General features: G+C 45.5%; 1 protein-coding gene across 1 annotated transcript in view; it reads left to right on the top strand.

The window, feature by feature from the left end:
• The first annotated feature begins 2765 nt into the window (after window positions 1-2765).
• The window catches only part of CTNNBL1 (catenin beta like 1), a 47904-nt gene continuing 25191 nt past the window's right edge, over window positions 2766-25478 (top strand). Inside the window, exons 1-10 of the mRNA XM_088174901.1 lie at window positions 2766-2904; window positions 10342-10530; window positions 12701-12807; window positions 13668-13809; window positions 17429-17524; window positions 19637-19730; window positions 20447-20538; window positions 23125-23197; window positions 23471-23529; window positions 24188-24336. Of these exons, the coding sequence (XP_088031027.1) occupies window positions 2875-2904; window positions 10342-10530; window positions 12701-12807; window positions 13668-13809; window positions 17429-17524; window positions 19637-19730; window positions 20447-20538; window positions 23125-23197; window positions 23471-23529; window positions 24188-24336 (1031 nt within the window). The 5' untranslated portion in view covers window positions 2766-2874. The remainder of the gene's footprint in view (window positions 2905-10341; window positions 10531-12700; window positions 12808-13667; window positions 13810-17428; window positions 17525-19636; window positions 19731-20446; window positions 20539-23124; window positions 23198-23470; window positions 23530-24187; window positions 24337-25478) is intronic.

Genomic DNA, 25478 nt, shown 5'->3' with positions numbered 1-25478 from the left:
CAATTTGGGCTGAGATTTCTCTCTTTCCCTCCATTATCCACTCTGATTAACTCAGCTGGCCCTGTCAGCTCCCATTCCGGCGCGGGGAGCCCTGTGAGAGCCTGTTAAAATGCATGAGCCTGTGGCAGTCGCTCCACTGCCCAGCAAGGCTGAACCAAGGGAAGAGGCTGCAGGCAGCAGGGCCGTGGTGGGGAGCTGGGGGTTCTGGGGGTCTAGTGCCGGGGTGCAGGTGCTGTGGAGGTGCCAGTGTCCCCCTCTGTCAGCATGGGGGTGTCTTGGCCAGAGCTGGGGTGGGGGGGACCCTGTGGGGTGCAGGACCCAGTCACCTCCACATGCCAGGCTGTCGGGTGGCTGAATCTTTCCCCATGCTAAGGCTCATTTCCCATTCCTGCTCTGACTTGTTCTCTTTTTCTCATTTTAATAAAGACGAAAGCATCCGGAAACGCGGCTGCACCCGCCAAAGAGCGAGATCTGACATAATTAAAAAGTGGCTTCAATCAGGCTGTTTTCCTAATGGTTTGTCATATCAGCCCGCACGGCCCTGCACCCCCTGTGCTCCCAACCCCCTGAGGCATCATTTACATTTCTTAATAACCCCTCATTAATATTCATGACGTGGGTAGGGTAATAACGGCTGAGTGCACACCACTAATTCAATTTCAGCGAGCCTCAGTGTGTTTAGTTAATCACTGGGGGACCTGGGTTACTCAGTACAATTATTTATTCGGAATTAGATCTCGAGGCATCTGGGTTGAAACCTGAACTCGGAATAAAATTAAACCAGGATTCTCCTCCTCTCCTCCTCCTCCTCCCACCTCCGCTCCCATCCATGGTTCTGAGCATCCCCTGCAGCCCTGCTTTGCTGGGATGAGGAACTGGTGTTTCTATGTTGGGACTGCTGCAGTTTCTTGGGCTTCTCCTCATCTGCAGCTCCTGCTGGGTCCTGGCTTCTCTGTGCCCATACAGGGAAAAGTGTCAGGAAAGGCCCGGGGACATGGTCAGCCCTGGGGGTGGCACCCCAATCCCTGTGGAAGGTGGGTGCCTGGGAACAGGAAGCCAGGATTTCTGGAGTCTTTGTTCTCCCAACCAAGCCAAATCCCAGGGTTTTGCTTCAGCCCCTTGCCCAGCTTTGTTGTATGTTCCACCTGGGAGAGGCTGGTGCCAGCCCCATGCAGCACCCAGTGCAGCTGCTCATCTCCATCCTTCATTTATTTCCTTGAGAGCTTTTTCAACACTTTGATTTTGCTCCTGGTTTCGCTTTTTAATTCAATATTTTGTCCCTGTGCTCCAACTCACCTTATTGGATAAAAATTCTGTTATTGAATCCTGCCCTGCAGGACTGGATGAGAATTGGGTTTCCCAGGCAGCAATGTGGTGCCTTGGTTCCTCATATTTTGAGTCTTCCCCCTGGCCTTTGAGTCTCCTCAGGGAGGTGAATTGAACATTTTCTATTCCTTTGTTTAACAAGAAGGTCGAGGTAAAGGTGCCAGCTTCACTCGCTGTGCTGAGGTTGGGGCTCTTCTTGTTATTAACTATTTTTGCCTTCTCCCAGCTCCTCCCAGAGCTGTTCCACTCAGCAGGAATGAGGTGGAGGGGAAGCCTCGTGGCAGGAGCAGGTCATCATATTCTATGTGACTGTGGATGGTCAGTTCTTGTCCCCACTGCTCTGTGTGTGTGTGCTACACCTGCTTGCCGTGGTTATCCCTGGATGGGGTCAAGCTTCCCAGTAGCTGAATCTTGTTCCCAGTATGTGCCAGTACCCCTTGAGGGTCTCCAAATGTGGTGGTTTCACAGCTGGGGAATTATCTGTATGCTCAATACCCCAAAGCCATTTGAGCTAATAATTATCTTCTATTTATCTCATCTTTAACATGCAGATTTGTTGAGTTAATTTTGCTGTGACCGATCTCCTATATTTTCTTGGAACAATGGGGGATGTGAGGACTCCTTCAGAAACATTATATATATTTTTTAATTTTCTGAGATTTCTCAAACCAGATTCCTGCTGAGATAACTGCTAATAACCGCCATCATTATGAAAAATTACTTTAGCTCAAAACTGTTTTTTAAAGCACAGCTGAAATAAATTCAGTAGGATTTCGGCTGAGTTGACTCTCTCCTAATTATTCTTATTTGTTAAACTGAGAAATGCCTCAGTCTGTCTGGGGTTCTGCATCTTATGGAATTACAGAGCGATTTGTCACGACCTCAGCAAACAGAGGGGCCGTCACGTCGCCGCTGCCGCACTCCGGGCGCAGTTATTGGCCTGTTTTCAAGGTGACAGCGGTTAATGACGCCGCGTATAAATAGAAGTGTGCTGTCAATAAACGCCGGCAGCAGCCGCCTGCATTCCCGAGCCCGCGGAGCGTTTGCAGAAGGTTATGGAAAATGTGTCACGAGACAGTGCTGGTTCCCGCTGTCCCCGGGGGGGCTCTGCTGGGTGTCGCTTCCCCCGGGTGACAGCAGCGCCCCGGTCACAGCGGGGACGGGACCCCGGCTTCGCCCGTGCCACCGGGCGCTCGGGGCAGGGAGGACCCTTCTGTCACCGGGGTGCGTCGGGGTCCCGTCTCCTCCCTGCACCACGTATCACCGCGGGACAGGCGCGACATCCCCGAACCCTGCCCCGGTAGCCCCGGCGGGCTCGCACCGTGGGGCGGTGGTCGCCCCGCTCCGCCCACTCCCCTTCGCGACAGTCCGCGCTGCTTTACGGCAGTGTGGTGCCTCCCGCCTTTCCCTTTCCGGCACGGCCCCCCCGCCTCGCTTTCCGGCAGTGTGGCGCCCCACCACCCGGCCTGCGCTGCCTGCCTTACGGCAGGTGTCGCGCGACCCCGGTGGTTTGCGACAGGTTCGCGGTGGCGGGGCCCGGTGGGTGCGATGGACGTGGGGGAGCTGCTCAGCTACCAGGTGAGCTCAGGAGGTTGGGCTGTGCTGGGAGTGTCGCGGTCCTCTGCGCTCCGGCCGCCAGCGCGGAGGTGCCCTAATCCGTGACCCCGCTGCACGGCATCACGGCAGTGATGCTGCTCCAGCTCCAGCCGCGGGCCTGGGGCGGCCGCCGTGCGGGGCCTGCCCGGCCGCACTCGGTGCGCTCGCACGGGGTCTGTTTAAAATGCCGCTAAGGTTTGGGGGTCTCTCCCCCTCTTCGGAGAAGTGGTGCCTGGTGGGACCCGGTTGCCGGGGGCTCTGCAGGACCGCGGCTTTGCCGGTGGCGTTTTAGCCACAGATGGGCAGATTGGTGCCCGCCTGTGCTTGGAGCAAAGTCTGAGCTCGCTACATGGCTGTTCTAGCATGTCTCTATCCCTGTTTTGTGACGAAACCCATTTAATTTCATTTTAATAAAATTTTTTTTAAGAAGTTTTCCTTATAAAAGTTTACCTACTCGGTGCGTTTTCTTGCCTTGCGGTCACTGATTGCTCGTTATGTGCAGGTATCAAGTTTATTGTCCTAGGAGCAGATTTCAGGTGTTCCCTGTGGAACAGGGAATGAAGGTATGAGCTGCAATAACATTTTGATACCTTGGCTGGTATAGTGTTGGGCTTTGCTTCAGTTCTCAGCCGGGCTGCAGCAGTGGGGTTTCCCTATCACCTAGGGAAAACACCTCGGGACATTATCAGTCATGTAAGTGCAGCCGGGTCTGCTCCTGAGCTGAGAGCACAGAATTCCTTGTGGAACTCAGTGCCATCCTGGTGTGCCTCCTTCTGTGGGGCACAGAGGTGAAGGCAATGTCTTGCTGTTCACTCCATGTTTGTGCTTTGGGAATGTGTTGTTTGGAGATGCTCAGGGAAAAAGGGAAAGTGGCTGTTGGGTTTGAGAAGTTTCTCAGCAGTTTTCCCAATGGCATTGAAGTGTTTTGGGCATGGCTGTGGGAGGAGTCTGTCTTTGAGAGCTCTGCTGGATTCCTCCTTGATAATACCCAGGATGTTTCCTTCTGTGGATTGCTCTGTCTCAAACGTTCTTTCACATCTGCTGCATCCAACAGCACAGCCCTGCTGGTCCCACTTCTGTATTTCTCTGTCTTTTTAAAATGCGATTTTTTAACGTCAAATTAGAATTTTAATTTCTTATATTCCTTTGATTCTTTGGCCTTCTCCACCCCATCTGGGGGTTAGCGATGTCATCTCTTACATGTCTGGGATGCAGGTTAAAAGCACAGAGAGGTAAACCCGAATGAACTTTGTAATTTTTTAACCAATTTCCAGTTTGGGGTTTTGTTAGTTGGTTTTTCTCTTGCTCTCAGAATGTGGACTCCCCAGGATTCCCTCCACTCTGGAGGGAAATGTCTGTCCACTTTACTTTGCTCACTTGGATTTTGTACAGCTTTCCCTTGGATGAGCTTTCAACACGGCAAGGGAGTGATTGCTTGTGACAGCAGGGGCTGTATTCTGCCGAGGTAAAGAAATGCTGCTTAGCTGCAGGGTATCTAAATTTTCATTTCATTTCTTGCTGCTGAAATTGTTCTTAGCTGTGGGGAAAGGAATTCTGCAGCTTTCAACCAACTGCTGAAATAGTTCCTGAAGGATTTGTCCTGGCTCTGTGTTCTCCTGGGCTCTTACCTGGATTCAGGTGGTTCTCGTGTCACTAGCTTTGGTGAGCATTAGAAGTCAGTGGTGCTAAATTCTGACCTCCAGAACTGGGTACAATGATGACTACAGGTGAAAGAAGTGGAGGAGCAGAAGGCAGGCAAATAGCTCTGGTTCTGAGAAAACGAGATTCCCTTCTGTGAGGACATTTCTGGCTGAGAGGTGGGGAAAAATAGTTGGGAACAGAAGATTTCACTGCCTCCCATCCTGTGGGTCAAGCTCTGCCTTCGGGGAGGGTGGCTTGGCAGCTCGCCCAGCAGCTCCAGCCCTGAATTTGGGAGCTTCCCTGCTCTAGGCTGAGCTGTGGGCTGGCTCAAGGTCTTCCTGGTTGTCCTCTTTGCAGGGATGGTACTGGCTGTCAGGGAGGTGGTGTGATGGCTCAGCTCTCTGATTTTAATCTCTTGCTGCAAATGAGTTGGTCTTCTCAATCTCCCTCAGCACAACCCAAAATAATTGCTTTCCTCTTACACTGTTTTGAATTTTCTCCTCTAAATGTGTAATCTGTGCCCTTGCTTCGGCAAGAAGATGTTCTCCCTCAGAGCCAAACTTGGCGTGGAAGACTGCAGGCACCGTGCCACCAGTTCAGCACCAAGTGTCTGCCAGAACGGGAGAAGAAACCTCTTGCAACAAAAAATACAATTAAACAGCACCTGGCCGTTTATACAAAGCTCAGGAATCCATAAACTTTACGTGTTGCTGCAAAACAGTTGCAGATGGTCTAAAGTGATGATTAAATATTGCTGCTGTTTGCCCAGATCCTCCGTGTTTGGTCTCTGATTACAGAGGGTAATTAAGAGGACAAAGCCAACACCGGGGCTATTCAGAGTCTTTTTTCAGTTATCTTGGGAGGGAATAAGGGAGATTATTTGAATTCTCATTAAAGGTAGATTTCATCACCGTGAGCAGTCATTACAAACTGCTAATTTTTTTGATGGAATGTCAGCGAAATCAAGCAGCAGAAGGAGCAGTAACTAAGGGGGTGAGATCTGACTGCACCGTGCTGGGCGATCTCCCGTTGTCTGTCGGGGTTGAGTGCGGTGTGTGCTGGGGTGGATCTCCGTGTATCCATGGGGGCACACCATAATTTCTGCTGCTGGTACAGATTATTTAGTGTCAATTTGCAATGTAGTGGATACATCTGATGGTAGGGGTAGCTCAGCTGATCTGGTTGTTGGCTACTTACAGCATTATTACCCCGGTAGCTCCTCTCCTGATGGCAGGTAAAACAAGGAGCCAACATTGGCTCAGCTATCTGCCTCATCCCTTGGCTCTGCTGCTGGGAGTACAGCCCCGTGCTGCCAGAGCTGTCTTGGTGCTCTCACAGGGTGGCAAGTGAATCTCTAGTTTACTTCCCAGTTTATTGTCTTTGACCACCAAACCAGAGGCTGTCAAGGAAGATCCCTGTCCTGCACCTCCCTGATGTTCTCTTTGGGTGGTTCAGAACCTCACAAGGGAAGCTGGAGGGCACAGGGTTTAATTCCCTCTGAAATTAATAATCCATATCTATGTGGGTACTGTGTGCACCTGTCATTGCATTTGCCTCAGTTTATGTGATTTTGGATCGCTTGGGTCTTCTGAGATTTCTGATTTTCCTGGGGTACCAGTTCTTCCAGTCTTTAGCAGTCAGATCCTGCACCATTTAGAAGTGCAGTGTGTCATGCCTTAGGAAAAAAAAGCACGGAAAAGTGAGATTGATAGTAGCCTGGTTTATCACAAACATTGAAAACAAAATTAGGAAGTCATTGAAGATTCCTCTGGAGATTAGGATCCCAAACTGACAGCTGCTGTGCTGCTTTCTGAGTGGCTCTTTGGAGCGGGCTGGGATGTGGGCACAGAAGAAGCTGTATCATTTATGAAGATTTATTTCAGATCTCATTAACAAAAAATTTCTGAGCTTCACAGTAACAAGATTACTTACAAAACAGATACCTTAGTAATATGAAACTCCTGAGTATTTCCTGAGTAATATGAAACTACAGAGACATCTCTAAACGTTCCTCGTGCTTGACGAAGGCTGAAGCAATCAGGATTCTGAGAAATGTGTGTTCTGATTTTGTGAGGTACTTAACCCTGATATTAATGTGCAATCACTGCTTGGAGGGAGCCCAGGGGTGCTGGCAGATTATTGTGCTTTGATTTAGAACGTTGTTTCCCTGTCCCTCATTGCACATATGGCAGGTGCTGCTCCTGCCACCCTGACCAAGGGCAGGCTCAGCCTTACCTGGCTGTGCATAAACCAGGACCTGTGCCAGGTGTGCTTGGGGAAAGTCTGTACCCAAAGGCTTGGTCCCAGTGAGTGTCAGCTCAGGGTATGTCAGCTAACAGACAGCACCAGTACAGGAGGACTACAAGAGAAAGGCAAAGATAATTCTCCTCTTCCCAATTACCAGCTTCTGTTTACTTTATCATATTTTATAAACAGTAGCTTTTTTAAAACCCTTTTGTATGCATTGGTTTTTGTGTGATGCTATCAGTGTTAGATTTAAATGAAAATGCCTACTGAATAAATTACTGTGAATGCCCTGCATTCAACAGGAACAGAATTAAGCTTAGCTAACAAAACAATTGGAAAAATGCTTTTCTTGTGCATTTTCTAATGAATTCCAGCTTCTTGCCAGATTCACCTTAGCTTTACAACTAAGTAAAAAACCCCACATTTTGTTTATCAAATGATTAACTTTCTCTTCTCTGTCAGAAAGCCAGAACTTGTGCAGATGTCTGTGAAGCCGTGGAATTGGTTAAATAAATGTGTTTGGACACAATCTGTGTGTTTGCTGAGCGAAATGTACCAGGCTCAGTGCAGCAACCTATGGGCTTAATTCTTGCTAGTTGGTAACAGTCCCTTGCAAAACACAAGATGAAAATCAATGAACAGAAAGTAATGCCTGCCTTAAATCAGTTGTTCATGACTGTGCATCTCCTGTGGAATGAGCAGGACCCAGGTGTTCCACTCGGGCCTTGGTTTCGTGGCTTTAATAAGTGCTGGTTGGGAACAGCAATGTTCTTAGTGAGGTTTTGCATAACATCAATAAGGAGAGGCAAAGCCTTAATGCCTGCTTAATAGCGTTTGCCCAGAATTCAATTACTGCCTATTGCCAGGCTGCTGGCAGCGTTAATGATCACACGCGGGGCACTTCCATGATTTATCATAATGATTCTGGTGTGTGCTGGAGACGCCTCCCCCAGCAATGCATAAATACAAAAAAGGGGAAAATAATTGAGATGGAAGTAAGGGTGTAAATTCTGATCTTGAGGATTGTGTATTCAGAAGAAATGGAGAGGGTTTCGTGGTGTAGTTTTAATTAGGTTTTGTTCTGGGATGCAGTCCCTTCCCATGGCACATTACTTTGCATCTGACAGACCCTCAGCTCCCTCAGCCTCTCGTTACACCTCGGGTTGCCAGGGGCTTTGGTCCTTTTTAATGTTTAGAAATAAGAGTGAGAAATGTCCTTTTTAATGTTTAGAAATAAGAATGAGGAATGCGACTCTAATTCCAGATTAGGAACATCCGTGGCAAATCTTGTTGAGATTTAGACGTAAATTTCAGGATTTATGTCACTAATTGCTTTATTTGTGTTTGTGACATTAATCTGTCAAACATGGTTTAGGACGAGTAGGGTATTACCAAGGAATGAATGGAAGGACATAGGAAGGGCAGGGCCCTTTGTGACATCACGGACATTGAGTAAGGGCTATGGATTTACTGAAGTTTTTTTCCTTGGATGGTGTCATTTAGAAGAACACCTTTTCCTTATTCTTTTTATGGGGCTGCTGGTTGCTCAGAGAGTGTTTGAATTATTAGTTGTTGTCAATGACACGTTTGTTTCCAAATGGATCTATGTGAAATTATATTTTAATGTACCTAGAAGATAAGTAATAGGAATCTGCTAAAAAAAAAAAGCCCAATCCACAAAACCCTCCAAGCAAATAAATTTTTCATTTCACAGAATCTCTGGGTATGCTTCCACGTCATGGCTATTGAATTATGAGCTGAATAACTGCTTTAAAAGTGCATGGAGGCACTTTAGAAGGGTTTCAAGTCAGGAATGTACCATCTGTAATGGAAATGGCAGAGAAGATATAGAGAGAAAGGAGACAGATAACAGAGCTTGAGCAGGTCTGCAGGTCTGCCTGGGAGCGAGCAGACCCAGCTCTGATTTGTGATAATGTGTTGTCTGGGAAACTTGATTCTGCATCTTCCCTAAAGTGGTGACAAGGTGGTAACCCTGAAAACAAGGTGATCGTAGACAGGCTGCTGTCTGGCCTGCGTCTTAACTATAATTAAGTCCTCATGTGCTTTTGGGGCTGACCGGGGGGGGCTTTATTTTTCTACATCTCCTGAAAGCAGCGTTTTCTCTGGAGCAGATCATTTACCAGCTTGTCATTGGTACTGGGCTGTGCTGCTGGTGCAGTGTGTAGTGGAACTGTAACCACAGCTGGATTTCCTTATGAGCCTGCAAGGTTTATTACCCTCTGCAGCCCAAAGTTCCTCACCTGCCAGGGAGCTGTAGTTCCTGTCTTGATGCTCACACTAGTGCCAGACCTGGCAGGACAATGACACTGTCACTTATTTCCTCTGCACCTTTCTTTGGATCAAACGTGTGAAGGATCCCAGTCTCAGATAAAAGCATGGCCTGTGTTCATGTAAGCCTGGTGTGACTTTTGCCATTGTAGACAAAGGGTCCCACAGAGCAGAAGAGTAGGGGCTGCCTGCCAGGTGATGTTTTATAAATTAAGATGGACACATGAGACCTAACAAGGTTACAAAATCACCTACCAGGTGACTTGAGCAGTGATGTAAAGTAAAAGTATTTTTGTTATTATTTTATTATTCTTGATACATACACTCCTTTTAAATAGTAAAGAATTAAGGTTTGTTTTGCTGTAGTTACAGAGCATAGTGTACTCCTATTCCAGCTTGGTTGTCCTTCAAAAATATGAGAGACTAAATTTAATATCCTTGTAGTTTTTGAGTGGAAAGTTTTCCTTCTCTTGCAAATGCTTTTATCCCTTTCTGCCTGAATGAAAATATGGGATTAGGATTAATGGACTTCTTGTCCTTGGCAAATTACCTTTAGTTTTGACAATCAGCTAGAAATAGTGGAATAAAATAATAGGTTGTTCCAAGCAAACCGTGACAGTTTGGGCGCTGTTTAATCCAGTGCCAAGCCCCTGCAGAGCTGCAGCAAGCAGCAGTCCTCCTTGTCCTGCCTACACTGAGTTGGGCTGATTCTGCTTTTACTTGTCAGCAAACTTCAGACAGAAGGATGGGGATGAAATGAGATGCACACAGGAATTCAATATAATCTTGTATACATTGTGGGTAAAAAATTATCTTTCCTTGCTGTCTGCTGAGCATATCAGTCTGCTGGCTGTGAAATGTGGGTTTGTCTCAGCTGAGTCAGCAGATTGGAGTTCTGTGATGGGCAGCTGTGCCCCACTGAGCAGGGCTGTTCGGCCACTCCTTGTCTGTGCACTCCTTGTCCTTGCTGTCTATGAAGATACTTTCCCATGAATTGTGTTCATAGATCAAAGGAGGTAGGATGTTGACACAGCTCTTGGCAGAGGCATTCATCTACTCATGTGATGTTCCACTTCACTAAATTAATTTCCTTCCAGTTTTCGGAGTTGTTAAGTGTCATGTAAGCAAATCTTTTAAACAACTAGTAAGAATTTCCTTGGCATTGCTTGTAATATTGGTATTCTGCTTTGCAAGGGTCACTAAACACTTGTATTCATTCACCTTTTATTTCTCTGACTTCAGCCTAACAGAGGGACAAAAAGACCCCGCGATGAGGAGGAAGAGGAAATCAAAGCACGTCGGAAACAAGCCAGTGCCCGAGAGCATGGTCGTCATAGGGAAGAGGAGTCTGCTGCCCTGGAAGAAACTGATGATGAGAAGAAAAAACTCCTTCAGATAATTGAGAGGGATGGAGAAGAGGAAGATGAGGAAGTAAGTCCTCTGGGAAAAGGAGAGGCAGTGGAAATAACCAAACACCTTCTCTGTGATTTGCTGTTCTTACCATGTAGGTGGTGAGGTTTAACGTGATTTTCCTGTGCTTGTACAGCTTCAGTCTGTGGGTTTGCTTTCCTGAACTGCGGGGTGTTCATTAATTTCAGATTTCTCAAATATATCAGCTGAAGATTTAAAGCGGGGGCAAAAGGGAGAGGCTTTCAAGTCTAATCTCTGTTTGGTATGAGAACACCCAAATCACCTTCTAAAGTATGTGTTTAGGAAACAGTTTCTGTGTTCTAACCAATTTCCTGACTATTGTTCTCATCAGTACCCCCAACCATGCAGCTTCTCCCCCTCTTTGTAGCTGTGCGGCAGCAGCAGCAAATAAACAAACATTCTTCTGTACAAGAAAGGTCTTGGGTCAGAGGAGGAGGGGGGCAGCTGTCAGGGGTAAATGATTTCAAGCCTTGGAGACAGAAATCCAATGCTGCATTGGCCTTTCTGCCAAGGGCCAGGAAAAAGATCACTTTATAAATGTGACACATGGATTGGTATAAATCTAGAAGATATTTGCTTCCTGCTGCCTGTGTCCTGTTTGATAAAAAAACAAGCAATATTCACCACTGCAGAATCATGTAGCTTTGTAAAATATCATTGTCCTTTGTATACAGCATTGCCAGCATCCGTCTTTGAGAATCTCTCTTGTTTTTTTTGATGTTGAGCTATTGCCATGACAGTTGTTGCTGATAGCAGAGAAAGATAATGCAGGATTTCTGTAGCATTTCAGCTCCAGGGAGGATAGATTGAGAGAAGAGTCCTCCTGACTGGCTAGAGTCTTGTGGATTCCTGCAGTGTGCCAGTCCCTCATCTTTGTCAAGTGGAGTCCTCTCAGCCAGACATTTTAAAGGCTGAAAGTCCAGTCTTTCTATAGAACTCAAATCACTTGTTTATTACTTTGGACTACAGCTAATATAAGTGCCATTAAAATGTGCTTTGCCCCAGTAAATTTGATGTGAAGAAGCTAATCTGTAGGACACTGCAATACTGAATGCAAATTCAATACAAGATATAAAGTAGATCCTAATGGAGATATCGTAGTGATATGTGTTAGAGGAAGCAAAGAATCAAAGGAAACAGAGGGAAGCAGTGTCAGCATGTGTGGGTTGAAATCCCACTGCAAGAAGAATGTGCTTTGGGCACTGTAGTATTGATTGGCTGACTGGGGTGGTGACATGAGTGGGATGGCAATGAGACAGGTTGGGCAAAAGAATGGAGGAAATCCAATAATAACTGAAGGCTAGGGCTGGTGTTGTTATTGTAATGGAGTTTGCTGAAGAAATGGAGGTTTTCTCTCTCATACCAGATTGCTGCTTAGAGTCAGTGACCAGAGAATCTGCAACTGCAGCAGCAACTCTTGATTTAATCCTGGGCAAGGGATGGGCACAAAACTTAGCTTAAGATGGGAGGGTGTCTGGTTTGGTGTTTGTTTTGAGAGCTTCTCTTAAATAGTGGTTGTAACACAGTCAAATAGAGGAGAGGGAAGAGGTTACCCAGGGAAATCTATATCATCAATTTTTTAATAAAAGAAGTGCATTAAAATCATAAACTAAGGAAAATGTTTGTAGGTGTCAGGGAGGCAGCCGAGGTTGCATTGCTGCTATACAGCAAATATACAACCCCAGCTGAGAAACACCTTGGAGCATTTACAAAATAAAGAGAAAATATAGAATAGAATATTGATTTATTTTTTTCTTTAGGAGAAGGTTTTTAAGATACCAGTGAAAGCTTATCCAAGTGAGGAAAATGCGGAAGAACATAAATTCAGGGCAGTTAAATGTAGGCTTACAAAAAGAAATAGCACAAGGGACTTCTGCAGAGAAGCTCTCTGTGGGCACAGGCTATGAGTGCAGGTTTACTCTATGTCAGAAGCAAAAAAAGCCTGGATATGTACTGGTGGTGCCAGGTTACAACAGGTGTAAAAGAGCAGCTCGAGGTCCGAGCTGGAGTGGGTAGTGATGGTGTGTGAGGTGTTTGGCAGCTCTCTGCAGTGAGATTCCAGAGCTGGCTGGAATTCCCAGGGCCCTGGGCCTGGCTGCAGTCCCACCACATTGCTGATGTTTCTCCAGCCATTCAAAGCTCACTTTTCTGCCTTTTCTGATTTGGTCAGGAGGAACCTTTGGATGAAAGTTCAGTGAAGAAGATGATTCTCACCTTTGAGAAGAGATCCTACAAAAACCAGGAGCTGCGGATCAAGTTTCCTGATAATCCAGAGAAGTAAGACTATGCTTAACTTTTTTTCCTTTGATTTCAGGTGTAAGCCTAAATCAATTGCTGGAATATAGAGACATTTTCAGTTACATAAGGCTTATGTAACAGCAGTTATTGCCTTGTAGTTCTTCTAAACATTATTTGAAACTGACTTTGTTAATTAAAAATGGCTTTGTTGAGATCTGGCGGGGCCAATATATGGCTGGCAGCACAAAAACCATTATCAGCAATAATTAAAGGTTTCATCCCATCATTTGATGTGAAGGAGTGTGCTTGCATACCAGCCAAAGGTCTATGTGGGGAGGAAATAATTTCGTGTTACCCACTGCTGTGGTGAGCAGAATGGCTGGATGGGCTCAGAGAACCAGATGTGGTGTTTGCGTTCTAGAAGCCTCTTCCTCCCTTAAAGGTGTTCTATTATTCACATTAAAGGGATTTCTTCTTACACTTCAATGCCATTATATTTTGTCCAGTTTACTGTCCTTTCCCTTACCCAGCTTATTTTTATGGACTTCAGACTCATACAACCCACATATGTGCTAGCTAGGGAAGGTACAGCGCTCTGCAGAATTTATTTTGTAAGCAGCTTTTTTCATATGTGGCTGCAGCATCTTGATTTTAATTTTTTCTTGAAATTCTAGAAATGATTTAGAGAATTGGAACAAATCTGCTTATTTGCTCTGTATAAATTATATAGTAGAAATGTTCATGCTGCTGCACGATTAAACTTCAAGAGGCAGGCATAGGACAGGGAAGATAGAAATGCTGGTGCCATGTTCACCTGAGGTGACAAGTGCTACCAGGTGTCTCCTGGAAGGCAGTGGTCTCTTTGTGCCTTTTTATTACCCTTTTTTGTCTTGCCTCAGGTTTATGGAGTCAGAACTGGATTTAAATGACATCATTCAGGAAATGCACGTGATTGCGACGATGCCCGGCCTGTATCACCTGCTGGTGGAGCTGAACGCTGTGCAGTCTCTGCTCGGGCTGCTGGGACATGACAACACAGATATCCTTCAGTTTTAAAGCAGCTCTCATGAGAGAGGCTTTTTACAGACTTTTCTGTAATCCCTCATATCCTCTTTCCCAGGCTCCTGTAGATGTTTTTCTCCTCTTCCCACCACACTGAATTTATGTGTTGGTTTTTTGTTTTTTTTCCCAGTGAAAGCCCTCTTTGTTCAAGTAATATTGATTCTGAATTCTTTTTCAGTGCTGTTATTCTCCTTTCTTGTTTTATGACCCTTTCATCTAGTTTTGAGTGGCAGTGTTAGAGTGTGAGCAGACGAGCAACAGAGGAGAAGTGAAGGCCTGGGCTTAGCAGTGCTAATCTCCGATTCTGCAAACTTTGTCTGTAATAGCCCCAGTGAAAATGAAACTATTTATGCCTTCTTGCTGAGAGCTGAGCTGTCAGCTGTTTGTCGTGGATTCACTCACCACATGCTTCACCTTAGTTTGTAAATGTGCCCTCTTCACATGCCCATGCCTTTAGTTTGGTGAGTACAGAGCTCAAGGCTGTGGGTGGCCCCTCTGGTTAAGTACCTATCCAGAGACAATTCTATTTTCATGCTCAGTGAGGTCCAGTGTCACTGACCTTGATCCCTCTGTGTTCCTGGCTCTTGTACCTCTGAAGCTTTAAGGGCATCTGAGAAAGAGTTTCCCATTTTGGTAGTGTTGATCAAAAACAGTGCCATTTTTTGAGTATCCTGGTGCCTCGATGCTTAGCTGTCAGCTGGGAACTGGCACTATGCTCAGCTCCCACTGTGCAGTCTGTAAAAGCAGATCTCGGCCCGCTTTGCTTGTAAAATATTCTATAGCAGATTAAGCTGAAAAATTGTTACATGACTTGGGAGATTGCCTGTCTGTGTCCTGAAAATATCAGTGAGTGGAGGGAGCAGTGAATCCCCATGGAAAGGGCACTGGGTGTTAACTTGGGACTCAGGCAGTCCTTTTTCCATTTTTATTGATCCATGGCTTTAGGAAGGTAATTTATTCTTTGCTTCTTTATGTGTAAAGCAGGAGATAACACTTACCAGCTTTCCTGAGGTGTTTTGGAATACACAATGTGAAAAGGCCTGTTACTGCTTCATGTTGTGGTCTGATGCACAGATCTTGGGTTTTTTTTAGCACTTTTCTTTATAGCACCATCTATTGAGAATTCATAATTCATTCTTTCTAAGTGGGTGCAGTGATCAGAAGCTAAAACCAAAACATAAATATTTTATTGCATGCCAGTTTATATTAGTGAGCACTGTGTTTGGGTATTTTGACTTGGATCAGGTAGAACCTTGATGTGGTGAATGCTGGTCCCTGCAAAACAGAAAACCCCACAGCTTCCCTTATCCAGGATCTGCAAGGAAATGCTCTCAAATAACTGTTAACAATTTATGTTGTACAGGGGGAAGCTCCTCCCATGCAAATCCAATTTCGTGGTTACTGTAGTTTAATTATTTATTTTATACCAGACACCACAGACTTGTTTGTACTATACACTTTTATACTGAATTTCTCATTCATAGGGAAAAAAGGAACTGTGGGAGTATTGCCTGGGATAGTAGAGCTGTTTTCCAGATGAAGTGCGCTGGAGTACAGCTTGCTTTGTCCTGTCAGCCATGGAAAGCTTTGTGCTGGGGTCACTGCTGCTGTCAAAGACTTGTCAGGGTTTTCATTGTGAACTCTTTTTATTTGGTTTGCAACTTGCCTGCCAGTGAGTTTACGGGTAGGAATTTGGCCTGAGAACTGCAATTTTGGGAAAAGTATATTTCTTGTTATAAAACTGCTGAAGTGTTTTGAGCTCCACTGGAGGCAGAGACTGCTGCTGCTCACGTACAGGGTAGAAGCACTATTAAAGTGAAGCATCTAGACATAAAACTGAATTGATACAGCTCAGGTTTTCTAATGATGTTTTGTTAAAACAAATGGGAAAATATTTTTTGAAATGAGTTCTTCAAGGAGAGAACGAAACAAATGGCTCTTCAGATGTGATTTAAATGTGGTGTCTTGAGGAACTAATGCAAGGAGACAAAAGCAATGTCCAGGGGGAGCAAATAATCTGCTGAATGATTCATACAGTTTTACACAAAACATGTGAATGAAAGATGATCACCAACAAGATTTTATTAATGAAAGACATGAAAGCTTCAAGCGAGGCTTTGCTTTACTATCTCCTAAATTTTATAGGACAGCTGATACTCTCGCTGCAAGCCTCAGCAAAAGCTTCCCAGACAGGAATGCTCTGCATGATGAACTCTGCTGAGTTCTTTGCTGTGCACTCTCAAAAGAACCTGGTTCAGTTATCTTTGTAGCACCCAGGGGACAGCAGAAATCTTCAACTGATTCCTCTCTGAGCTTTCTCTCCCATGAGTTGATGAAACCCCATTGCTTCAATTTGTCTTCATCAGTCATGTATTAACCCCCAGACCACCTCAATGGTCCTCTGCTCTCCTAAGCACAGTATGTCAAGGTCTCTGTTTTATTGGGAGAGCCCACAACTGAACATAATATTCTGCAAATTGCCCCATGAGTGCCAAGAAGATATGAACTCCTTCTGTTGACTTGCTGGTTTTGCTCTTGCTGGTGCAGTGCAGTGTGTGATTAACCTTTGTCCCTGCAGTGACACTGCTGAGGTGACACTTGGCTGAAGTTACATGCTGGCGACCCACCTGCAGCAGAAGGTCCAGGCTCTCTCTTGCAGAGCTCACCTCTCCAGCTAGCCCCAGCACACGGCTGAACCTCGCTAAGAAAAGACAGATGAAAATACTTTTCCTGTTGCTGCTTGTGTGTCTGAGCAAATGCACAAATAGGAGACCTGGGAGCTGGTTTGTCAGCCCGGGCACTTGAGAGAGATCCATCACAGAGTGGTTATTTAGGACATGCAGAAAACCAGCGTCTCCTGCTCTGCCCCTGGGACGTGGGCAGGATTGATCAGTGTGTCTGAGAGAATAGGGAAGTGGGTCTAATGAGCTGGAATACGTCTTGTCGTACAAGGGAGCTGTGCAGCAGGCAGGGGAGCTGTGTGTTATGCAGCCCAGAGTTAATGAGTGAAAATTGGGCTGGCAGAAGCTCTGCTGTTCCTGTGAGGGCTGCGGTTTGAGGAGTGTGCTGCCCTAATTGGGCTGGGCAGAGGGGGGTGATGCTCCTGCTGCTGGCGGTGCCCTCGTTAGGGCTGTGTGTGTATCAGGTCAGCAGGGCTATCACTGAGAGCAGAATACCCAAATCACATTATTATAACTCATTTCTCTTTGCTTGTGTTCAGTCTTGACAATGTAAAACAGTGCCTCATTAGATCAACTCCAGCACGTTTGATTTGAAAAAAATAAGTACTTACCATGAAGGAAACAGTAAAATTGCCTGATACAGTAAGCACAGAATCACATTTGTTTTTATCATTCCTAATTGTTCAGATTTCCTAATTTTAGTGCTTGTGGGGAAGGTCTGCTGCAGTAGTCTGTGTGCTCTTGTGTCTGGTATCCTGTGCCCTGCTGCTGTGATTGTAATGCATTGTATCACCTCACTGGTAATGTATTGCCAGTTGCTTTGGGGTCATGTCATGAATGCACTGGCCTAAGAGGCATCTGCTATTGATACTAAATGTGTTTGCCTCCCTGTTGGTTGTCCTTAACACCCAGCACATGTTTCCATAGCTGTGGTTGACTTGCTGCAAGAGCTGACTGATATTGATACTCTCCATGAGAGTGAAGAAGGAGCCGAAGTCCTCATAGATGCTCTTGTAAGTAGGAAACCCCAGATTTTTTCAGTGCCTCAACATCTGCCTCAGCCCAGCAATGAATACTGACCCACCCTGCTTTCTGCAGCTCTGGGTGTCTTTGCTGCCAACATCATGATGGAGATAGCTAGGGGAAGCCTGTTCTGAATCTGAGTCCACAATGGCTGTTTTTGATGAAATGCTAGAGTTTGGGGAGTGGGTGGTTGCACCATTTGCAGATTGTTGCACCACTTCTTTTTTGGAAGGAACACTGTCATATTGCAAAATTTGTGTGGGCTGGGAGATTTTTTGGTGCAGGGAGAGAGAATGAAATAATAATATTTGTGACTTGGACAGTGTCCCATTGAAAACAGGAGCTTTGTTTGCATTTCCCTTCTCTCCTGTGCAAAAGGGTGACCTGGGTTCACTCATGGAGAACTGAAGTTTGTGGCAGTTACCCAAAGGACAGTGATGATGCTGTGATCTGTCAGTCTCACCTCTTGCACAGGAGACTGGTTGTCTTCTGCCCAGAAACTCTTGTTTCAAGCCCAAATATCTGGGCTTGAACTGGGGCTTCTGTCAGTGATGGTTGGATTTTTTCCTAACAAGAAATAAAAACTTCGAAGTTTCCATGTAGCAGAGCAAATGAACTTTAAGCGTGGAGGAGGGTCCAGAAGTAAGGATTCCTTTTGGCACAGAGAGTAAACCAACCCAGAAAATTACCTAGGTGGGTAGGAAATACATTGAATGGCATTAAGTGTTCCCTGCATGTTTAATACTCTGAGTACCTCTTGGCATCTGTGGGGGTGGATTTCCCCTTTTCCTGGTGTTTGTGCTGGATGCCTCCTGCTCCCCGGCTGCAGAAAAGGGGGATATCAACTCTCCACAGAGGTGATGCCCAGCCAAACATAAATTTTACAGGTCTGTCCTGCCTTGGAGCTGGTGAATTGGCTGCCTTTGAGAGTCACTATGGCTGTGTCTGTGTCTGGTTCTGTAACTATTGTGTTGAATTTGGAAGACAGGGAATTACAGGTTTTCTTTTGTCTGCTTTGTTTGGCTGCTCTGTTTTCTCCTACAGTCCTTCTTGTCCAGTCACTATGATGTTACCTTCCAAAGGTTAATGACAGTGCCCAGAGCCCAGTCCCTCCAGCTGGCCTCTGGGCTGTTGTTAATTACTCTGCCTTGGTGAGGAGATTGCTGGGTGAATGAAATGGGAGAGAGGAGCTGCTAGAGAAGATGTTTTCTATAAAATATGTGGAGAGGTAGTAAATCAACTGAAGTTCTTTCTCTGTTTTCATTGTCCCCAGCTCACTGATAATAGCCATGTTTAGAGGTTTCATTGTCCTGCTTGAAAGAAACAGGTCAGGCCTATCTTGGGAGAAATGTTTAGATATCTGCTTTTTAGATTACTTCTTTTTTTTTTTTTTTTTTAAGAAAATAGGTAAAAGATTGTAGGGTATCTGAAGATTGGTGCATTTTTTTCTGCAGCAGCCCATACATGTGCTTTTCCCACATATTTACTGGGTCCAAAGCTGCATTAGAGTGTTTGAATTGGTAATGTTATTTTGTGTAACTCTTCTTCCAAGCTCATGTCCACGATGGAAAGTTTGCCAGAGTTAAGATGGAATCTTTCCAATTCCAATTTTAAAGGTGTATTTTGGGTATGAGCTCTGTGATTCAGGGACTCGCCCCTGCCTCTGCTTTTCCTTAACTCACTGAAGGCAATTTAGTGCTTTCATCTTGAGAGGATTTAACTGAAGGACTTCAGCTGGTGATGGTTCAACCCTTGGGTTTGGATCTGTGGGTGTGAGCATTGTTCTGTCAGCTCTTTGTACCTGTTAGGTGGAATGTCCAGCAGCAATGTAGGCAGGCAGCAGTGACCAGCTGGGAGTGCAGCTGCTTGCAGAGCTGACAGTTCTGTCTGCAGTGGTTTGTGAGCCTTGTGCTTCAGAATTCGGAGGGGTTATAAATCCGTCAGGCTGGTTCAGGAAATAAGACAAGGTGCATGTTTGCCTCTTGATGCTTTTCTGTTTAATCTGAAACAGAAAAGCTGTTTCATTGATTAGGAAAAACATAGTGACAGATTTTCAGTCTTGTTTCTTATCTCTTTATCTTTTCCATGACCCGGGGATTTAGGTGGAGGGTCAGGTCGTGGCCTTGTTGGTCCAGAATTTAGAGCGCCTGGATGAAAGTGTGAAAGAGGAGGCTGATGGTGTCCACAACACCCTGGGTAAGTGGCAGCTGCACAGCCCCTTGCTTCTTTCTGTGGTTTGTACCGAGGGGTGTGAGTTATCCCTTCCTTTCCCCCCTCCTCTTTTTCGTTTGGACTGCCAGTACTGCAGTACAGGATCTGGTGCAACTTTTATTCAAGCACAGCTTGGAATCGCTCGTCCCTGGAGCCAGAGTTTGTCCTTTGTTCCATGGCTGCATGAAAGGTGCCTCTTCCCAAACCAGTTGCATTAGGAGGTGCAGATACATGGATCACAGCGCTGCACTAGGGGCAATCACAGAGCTGTTTAGGTTGGTAAAGCTGTCTAAGATCACTGACTCCAGCTATTAACCCAGCACTGCCAAGGCCACCACTAAACCATGCCCCAAAGTGCCACATCTACACAGCTTTTAAAACCTCCAGGAAAATGCTCCACTGGCCACGTACTTGCTATGAACATATCTGTGAGCTATACTTTGTTTCTGTCTTAACAATATATTTAAGTTGCAGGTAGTAAAACATTTGCAATTCATGGAAGGACATAACTGCCTCTCTGCTCCCTGATCGTTGCACAGTGCAGAACCATTGCAGGGTGGTGCCAGTCAGACCATCACTCACTCCTTGCAGTCCTTTGGGATTGTAATTTCCCAGGACTGTTAGAATGAGAGAGACTGGAAACATGAGGTTTGTAATTTTTGATGGGGAAAATAATCTCATTTCTGTTTCTTTCTTCCCAGGAATCGTGGAGAACATGGCAGAGTTCCGGCCGGAGATGTGCACGGAGGCTGCACAGCAGGGTCTCATGCAGTGGCTGCTCAAGAGGCTGAAGGTGAGCTGGTTTCTCACTTTCCTTCTACAGACCAGTTAGCACAAAAAGGAGCTTAAGAAAAGCCAGTCGTGCTTGTGTGCGTTGTGAAAGCTCAGTTAAGGACAAAAAGTTATAGTTCAGGGTCTATGTCCTCAGCAGGGTCTATGTCCTCTTTTAGTTTAGAGACACGCTTTGGTCTTGTCTTTATAAATTTCTTGCAATAGAAATTGTCTCTTTTATCTTTTCATATGATTCATATATGTAGGATTTCCATGTGTGAGATCTGTGGGACTATGAAAGCTGACCAATGAGGGGGACACTAATACTATTTAATGACCTTTGCTTCCCACGATTCTAACACTTCTTTGAGTTTTAAGTGATGTCTGTGTTTAAATGCTGCTGAGGGCAGCTTTTGCCTTGAACTCAGCTAATTGCCTTTTAAATTAAAAGCTGCTTTTCATACACTATATCCTGTGACAGCGAGTTACACACTTCTCTGTCTTGTGTGAAAAGATGCCTAAACATTCATTGGAAAATGCTATAGAAAAAGAATGGATAGTTCAGCCCTCTCACAGAAATAGTAAAGGAAATACAGCAAAGAAATTCTGGCTGTTCTCTAACCTGTCAGTAACGCATTAGCAGTTCCATGCTTAAATGTCTGCATGATTAGAAAGCCTCTGAATTCCAGAAATTCTCCATCAGCTGTGTAAGTGCAGGTACCCCTCTGTGCACTTCACATCCTTGTTAGCAGAAGTAATCTGTAATTTCTCACTACAGGTAGTAACATAATTATGTCCTTTGCTTAAAAAGAAAAAGCGAAGTTAATTTTAGTCTTGGCAGGTAGGTACTGCTGCCTGCCTTGGAACTGCTGTTGCAGCTGAAAGACTGAGAAACTTGGGAAAGCAAAATAATCCCCAACTAGGAATCCCCTGCCTGGTGCCACAGAACATGAATGCTCAACAGCATTCCAAGCTTGTGAAGGGTGTGTCTGTTGTGTTCTCTGACTGTGTTATCCCTGGATTTGGGATATGGGATCAGGCAGGCCTTTTTCTTGTCTGTACAGGGTTGTGAGGAGCTAATGAACCCCTCTCCAGGTGCTTTGGCTCTTGGCAGTGCTTGGTCTTGAATCTCTCGCCCTGACAGATGTGTTTGGGATTAACCCAGATTCTTGGCAGCTGGGTAGAGCTGCTGTGGAATGTCTGTGGGATAAGTTTTAAGATCAGGGTTCTGTCTGGGCAGTGATGAGGACATCTGGCACACAGCACAGTGCATGACTTTCTGTTTCCTGACAACATTTCAGGTCTTATAATTGTATTGTGACTGTCAGAGCTGCCTCAGAAAGCTCAGCTGGAGAGCTCATAGCTCACTTCTGCAAACACAAGCAGGGTTTGATGATGTGTGCAGTCCTGGGAGATCAGAATGTTGTCTCTCAGGATTTTCAGGGCAGCAGTTGGTCACCCCATGGCAGAAGCTGACAGGGCTGTACAGCACCGAGCACCTTCCCCTCTCCTTCGTGGTCTGTCTGGAGGTGTCACCTGGCTGCTGTAAATACCATCTTCTGAGGAGTGGTTGGGGATCATTTGGAATAAAAAGCTTTATTTAAAGTCAATACTTGGTAGTGTTTGGGGTCTTCCTGCTTTCCATATTTCTATGTGTTGCATGATGCTTGTACACCATGCTCTGTTCCATGGGAGCAGGGTGGGATGATTGCCCAGCAGCCCTGCACAGGCAGGACTGTCCATCGTGCTGCAGGGAGTTGTGTGTTTGGGGAAAAACTGGGGGACATATGCTATGTTTTAAGCCTAGGACTTCTTCTTTTTCCCTTCTTGAACAGTGGAGTATAAATAGCTGGTAACTGATGATTTTTAAACTTGTTTTGTTTTATGAGTCCCTCAATAAACCAGGTTGCATTATTATCTGATTGGTTAATGTTCAGTCTCTTTCTGTAGATGAAGCAGCTTTGGCAGCATGCAAAAACATTGGATCCAGTTCAGAATCCACTCTAGGGATTTTTTTTTTTTTGGTTCAAATTCAGCATTTTCATTTCATTGTAACTTCTTTAGCATATGTGAGGATGGAGGGAATATCTGAAATGGAAGTTAGGTGATTGTGCAGGCAAAACCCATCTCATGTTCTTCTGACTGTGACACTCTGATCTTCACAGGAAACTCTGGCAGTTATTATATAATGTTATTGTGATGTATGTTCTGAAATTTTGGTTTTGCTGACAGGCACGGACTTCCAGAGCAGAGATAAGTGCTGTGCACCCACATAACATTGTAGAAAATATATCACAGGAAGGAGATTCTGTGTGGCAAACAACTGGAGACTGTTCTTGGGGTTTTGATTCAACTTGCCCAAACCTAATGATGTAGGGCCATGTGAAGAATCATAGTGGGCCTTCTACATGTGTGCATGAGCCCACATGCACCTCCCATCACCCCTATCAGAATTGTTAACTTCTGTCACTGAAGAAAACTGAATTACTGCAGTTGGGTTTTATTTTAAGTGCTGCTCATACATTTGGTGATTTGATTAATGTGTTCTTCAAATCAGTGAGATGCTGAGGGCCGTACCCTGATGGGTCTCTTATTCCTTCCCCCACAGGCTAAGATGCCTTTTGATGCCAACAAGCTGTACTGCAGTGAGGTGCTGGCAATTCTGCTCCAGAATAATGATGGTGAGCCATGCCTACCATATCTGTTGTCAGTGAGGGCAAAATCCAGGCTTCTCTCAGATCACAGCAGCCCTTTTCTGCCTCCAGCTCCTCTTTGTTGGCTTTACTCTCCCCCATGTGCTCCCTCGCCTCCACCTTCTCTTTCTCTGCAGCTTTTGTGCTCTGTCAAGCTGTATTGATTTTGTTTGCTGATGTATCAGTGTTAGATGGCTGTAAAATCTGACAGTTAGCTTCATTTTTCTCTCTCTTTTCCCCCTTCCCCCCAACTCCGTCTAGACAACAGAGAATTGCTTGGGGAGCTGGATGGGATCGATGTGCTGCTTCAGCAGTTATCTGTGAGTAATTTCCACATGCCTTTTCTTCCGTTGGGAGGCTGCTGGGCTGGGTGGGAGGAGTGGAGAATATCCTGGGTGCAGGTGCTGTCCTAGCCGTGCTTCATATTTGGTGAGGCATAGTCCCCAAACAGCTTCCATGTGGTGTGTCACCCATGGTCAGTGGGATGAATCCCTTTTGTAAAGATGTTAATGCTGAGGTACATGGAAATTATTACATTATTATTTCATGGCAAGTTGGAGGTAGGCAGAGTTGTAACTGGTCCATCTTCAGCATGCTCCACTCCAAGCACATGGCTGCCCGTGTTTGAGCTGGCTGAAGGTAGTGTGTTCATAGCTCACCTGTATTTCTTCAGGCACTGCTGCCTGCAGCACCCTCAGGTATGAATTGTGTAGGAATCTCTGGTAATCAGCTTATCCACATGCTTGAGTGTGAATTTGCCTTCCCCTTGCAGGCCCTGTGTAGTATCCTTTAAATCCTGCACCAGGCTGCTGCACTTTTGTGGGTGCCCAGTCAGGGCAGCAAAGGGCAGCAGCTGCAGAGGATACAGCAGTGACCTGTGTGAGCACTGGCTGACGCCTGTCAGGTGCTGCAGCTTTTTTTTGCTTTTTTTTTTACAGCCAAACATTTGGGGGTAATTTTGCTTTCTTTGTCATTCAGGTGTTTAAACGGCACAATCCAAGTACAGCAGAGGAACAGGAAATGATGGAGAACCTGTTTGACTCCCTTTGCTCCTGCCTAATGCTCAGCTCCAACCGTGATCGCTTCCTGAAGGGTGAGGGTCTGCAGCTGATGAACCTGATGCTCAGGTACGTCATTAGCATTGTAATTTCCTTCCTGCTTTTGATGTGCCAACACATGTTCTGGCTAGATATTTGTGGTTTTAAAATAAAACTTCTGTGTGAGGATATTTGTCTGTCATCTCTTTCTTTTTTTTTTCCAGCAGGTAAGTAAGTTGGACTTTCTCTGACATGGAGTCCCATCCACTCTTTGTCTTTAAGTTTATTTCCTAAAAACTGAGGTTGCCACAGTGGCTCCTGGAAAATGGCAGATCTTTCATCTGGGTGTCTGCCACAGAGAATGTTGTAGGTCAGGTAAACCCTCTAAGGGTTTGAGGATCATCTTTGGATGTCTCTAGGGAAAACACTTTTCTTTTTGCTCCCCAGTTCAGGCTCCACTGTGTTGTGTAGCCTCTGAGCTGCTGAATTTTTGTGGATGCTGATAAAAAAATTACTTTAGTGAACGGGGCATAAGTTTGCATTTCTTGTGCTGTGCTTTGTCACACGCTGAACCTCTGGGGTTTCTCTGCTCTCTCTTCACTTTTCCTTGCTGGTCTGACACTGAGTTGTGTCTGCTGGGCTGTCTGGCTCCCCAGAGCTGAAGGAGGGCACAGCGGGCTCTGTCTGCCTGTCCCCAGAGTGCCAGGCTGTATGCTGGCGGGTTAGCAAACACCAGCCAGGAATGCTGAGCTCCTGCAGCTCAGGGCTGGGGAATGTGTGGCAGCAGGGAACTGAATAAATAACCCAACTTGGATTATTCAAATAGGAACACTGGGTTTTCTTGAGGCTAATTAAGGAAAAGCTCCAAAACTAAGAACAGGAGGGAGGCCTCCCTCTGCCTGGAGTCCTAAGCTGCTAAACCAGCCTTGCAGAACTAATTAGTTGGAGTTCTTGTGCCATGTGGGTGGGATTCAGTGTTTAGATTTTTAAGAGCTTTTTCCCCTTTTTTGTGTCTACTGTTTACCACTCTCTGCACCAGGATCCCAGCTGGAAATTTATGACGAGAGGAAAATTTCTCCTTGGCTGCATTTTGCCCCCCACAGTAGTTGCAAAGGGGTTGGGAGGGACAGAGTGTGATGGATCTGTCAGCAGCAACTCTGTCTGATGGACTGAGTTTCCAAGGCCTCAAACTTTGGATTCTACAGTTTGAGTGGGATTGGTAAAGTGACAGT

Source organism: Sturnus vulgaris, chromosome 17 (genome assembly GCF_052056855.1).
Source record: "Sturnus vulgaris isolate bStuVul1 chromosome 17, bStuVul1.hap1, whole genome shotgun sequence".
Lineage (NCBI taxonomy): Eukaryota > Metazoa > Chordata > Aves > Passeriformes > Sturnidae > Sturnus > Sturnus vulgaris.
The sequence above is the reverse complement of the archived record's forward strand: the minus strand, read 5'-3'. Positions and strand labels throughout refer to the sequence as shown.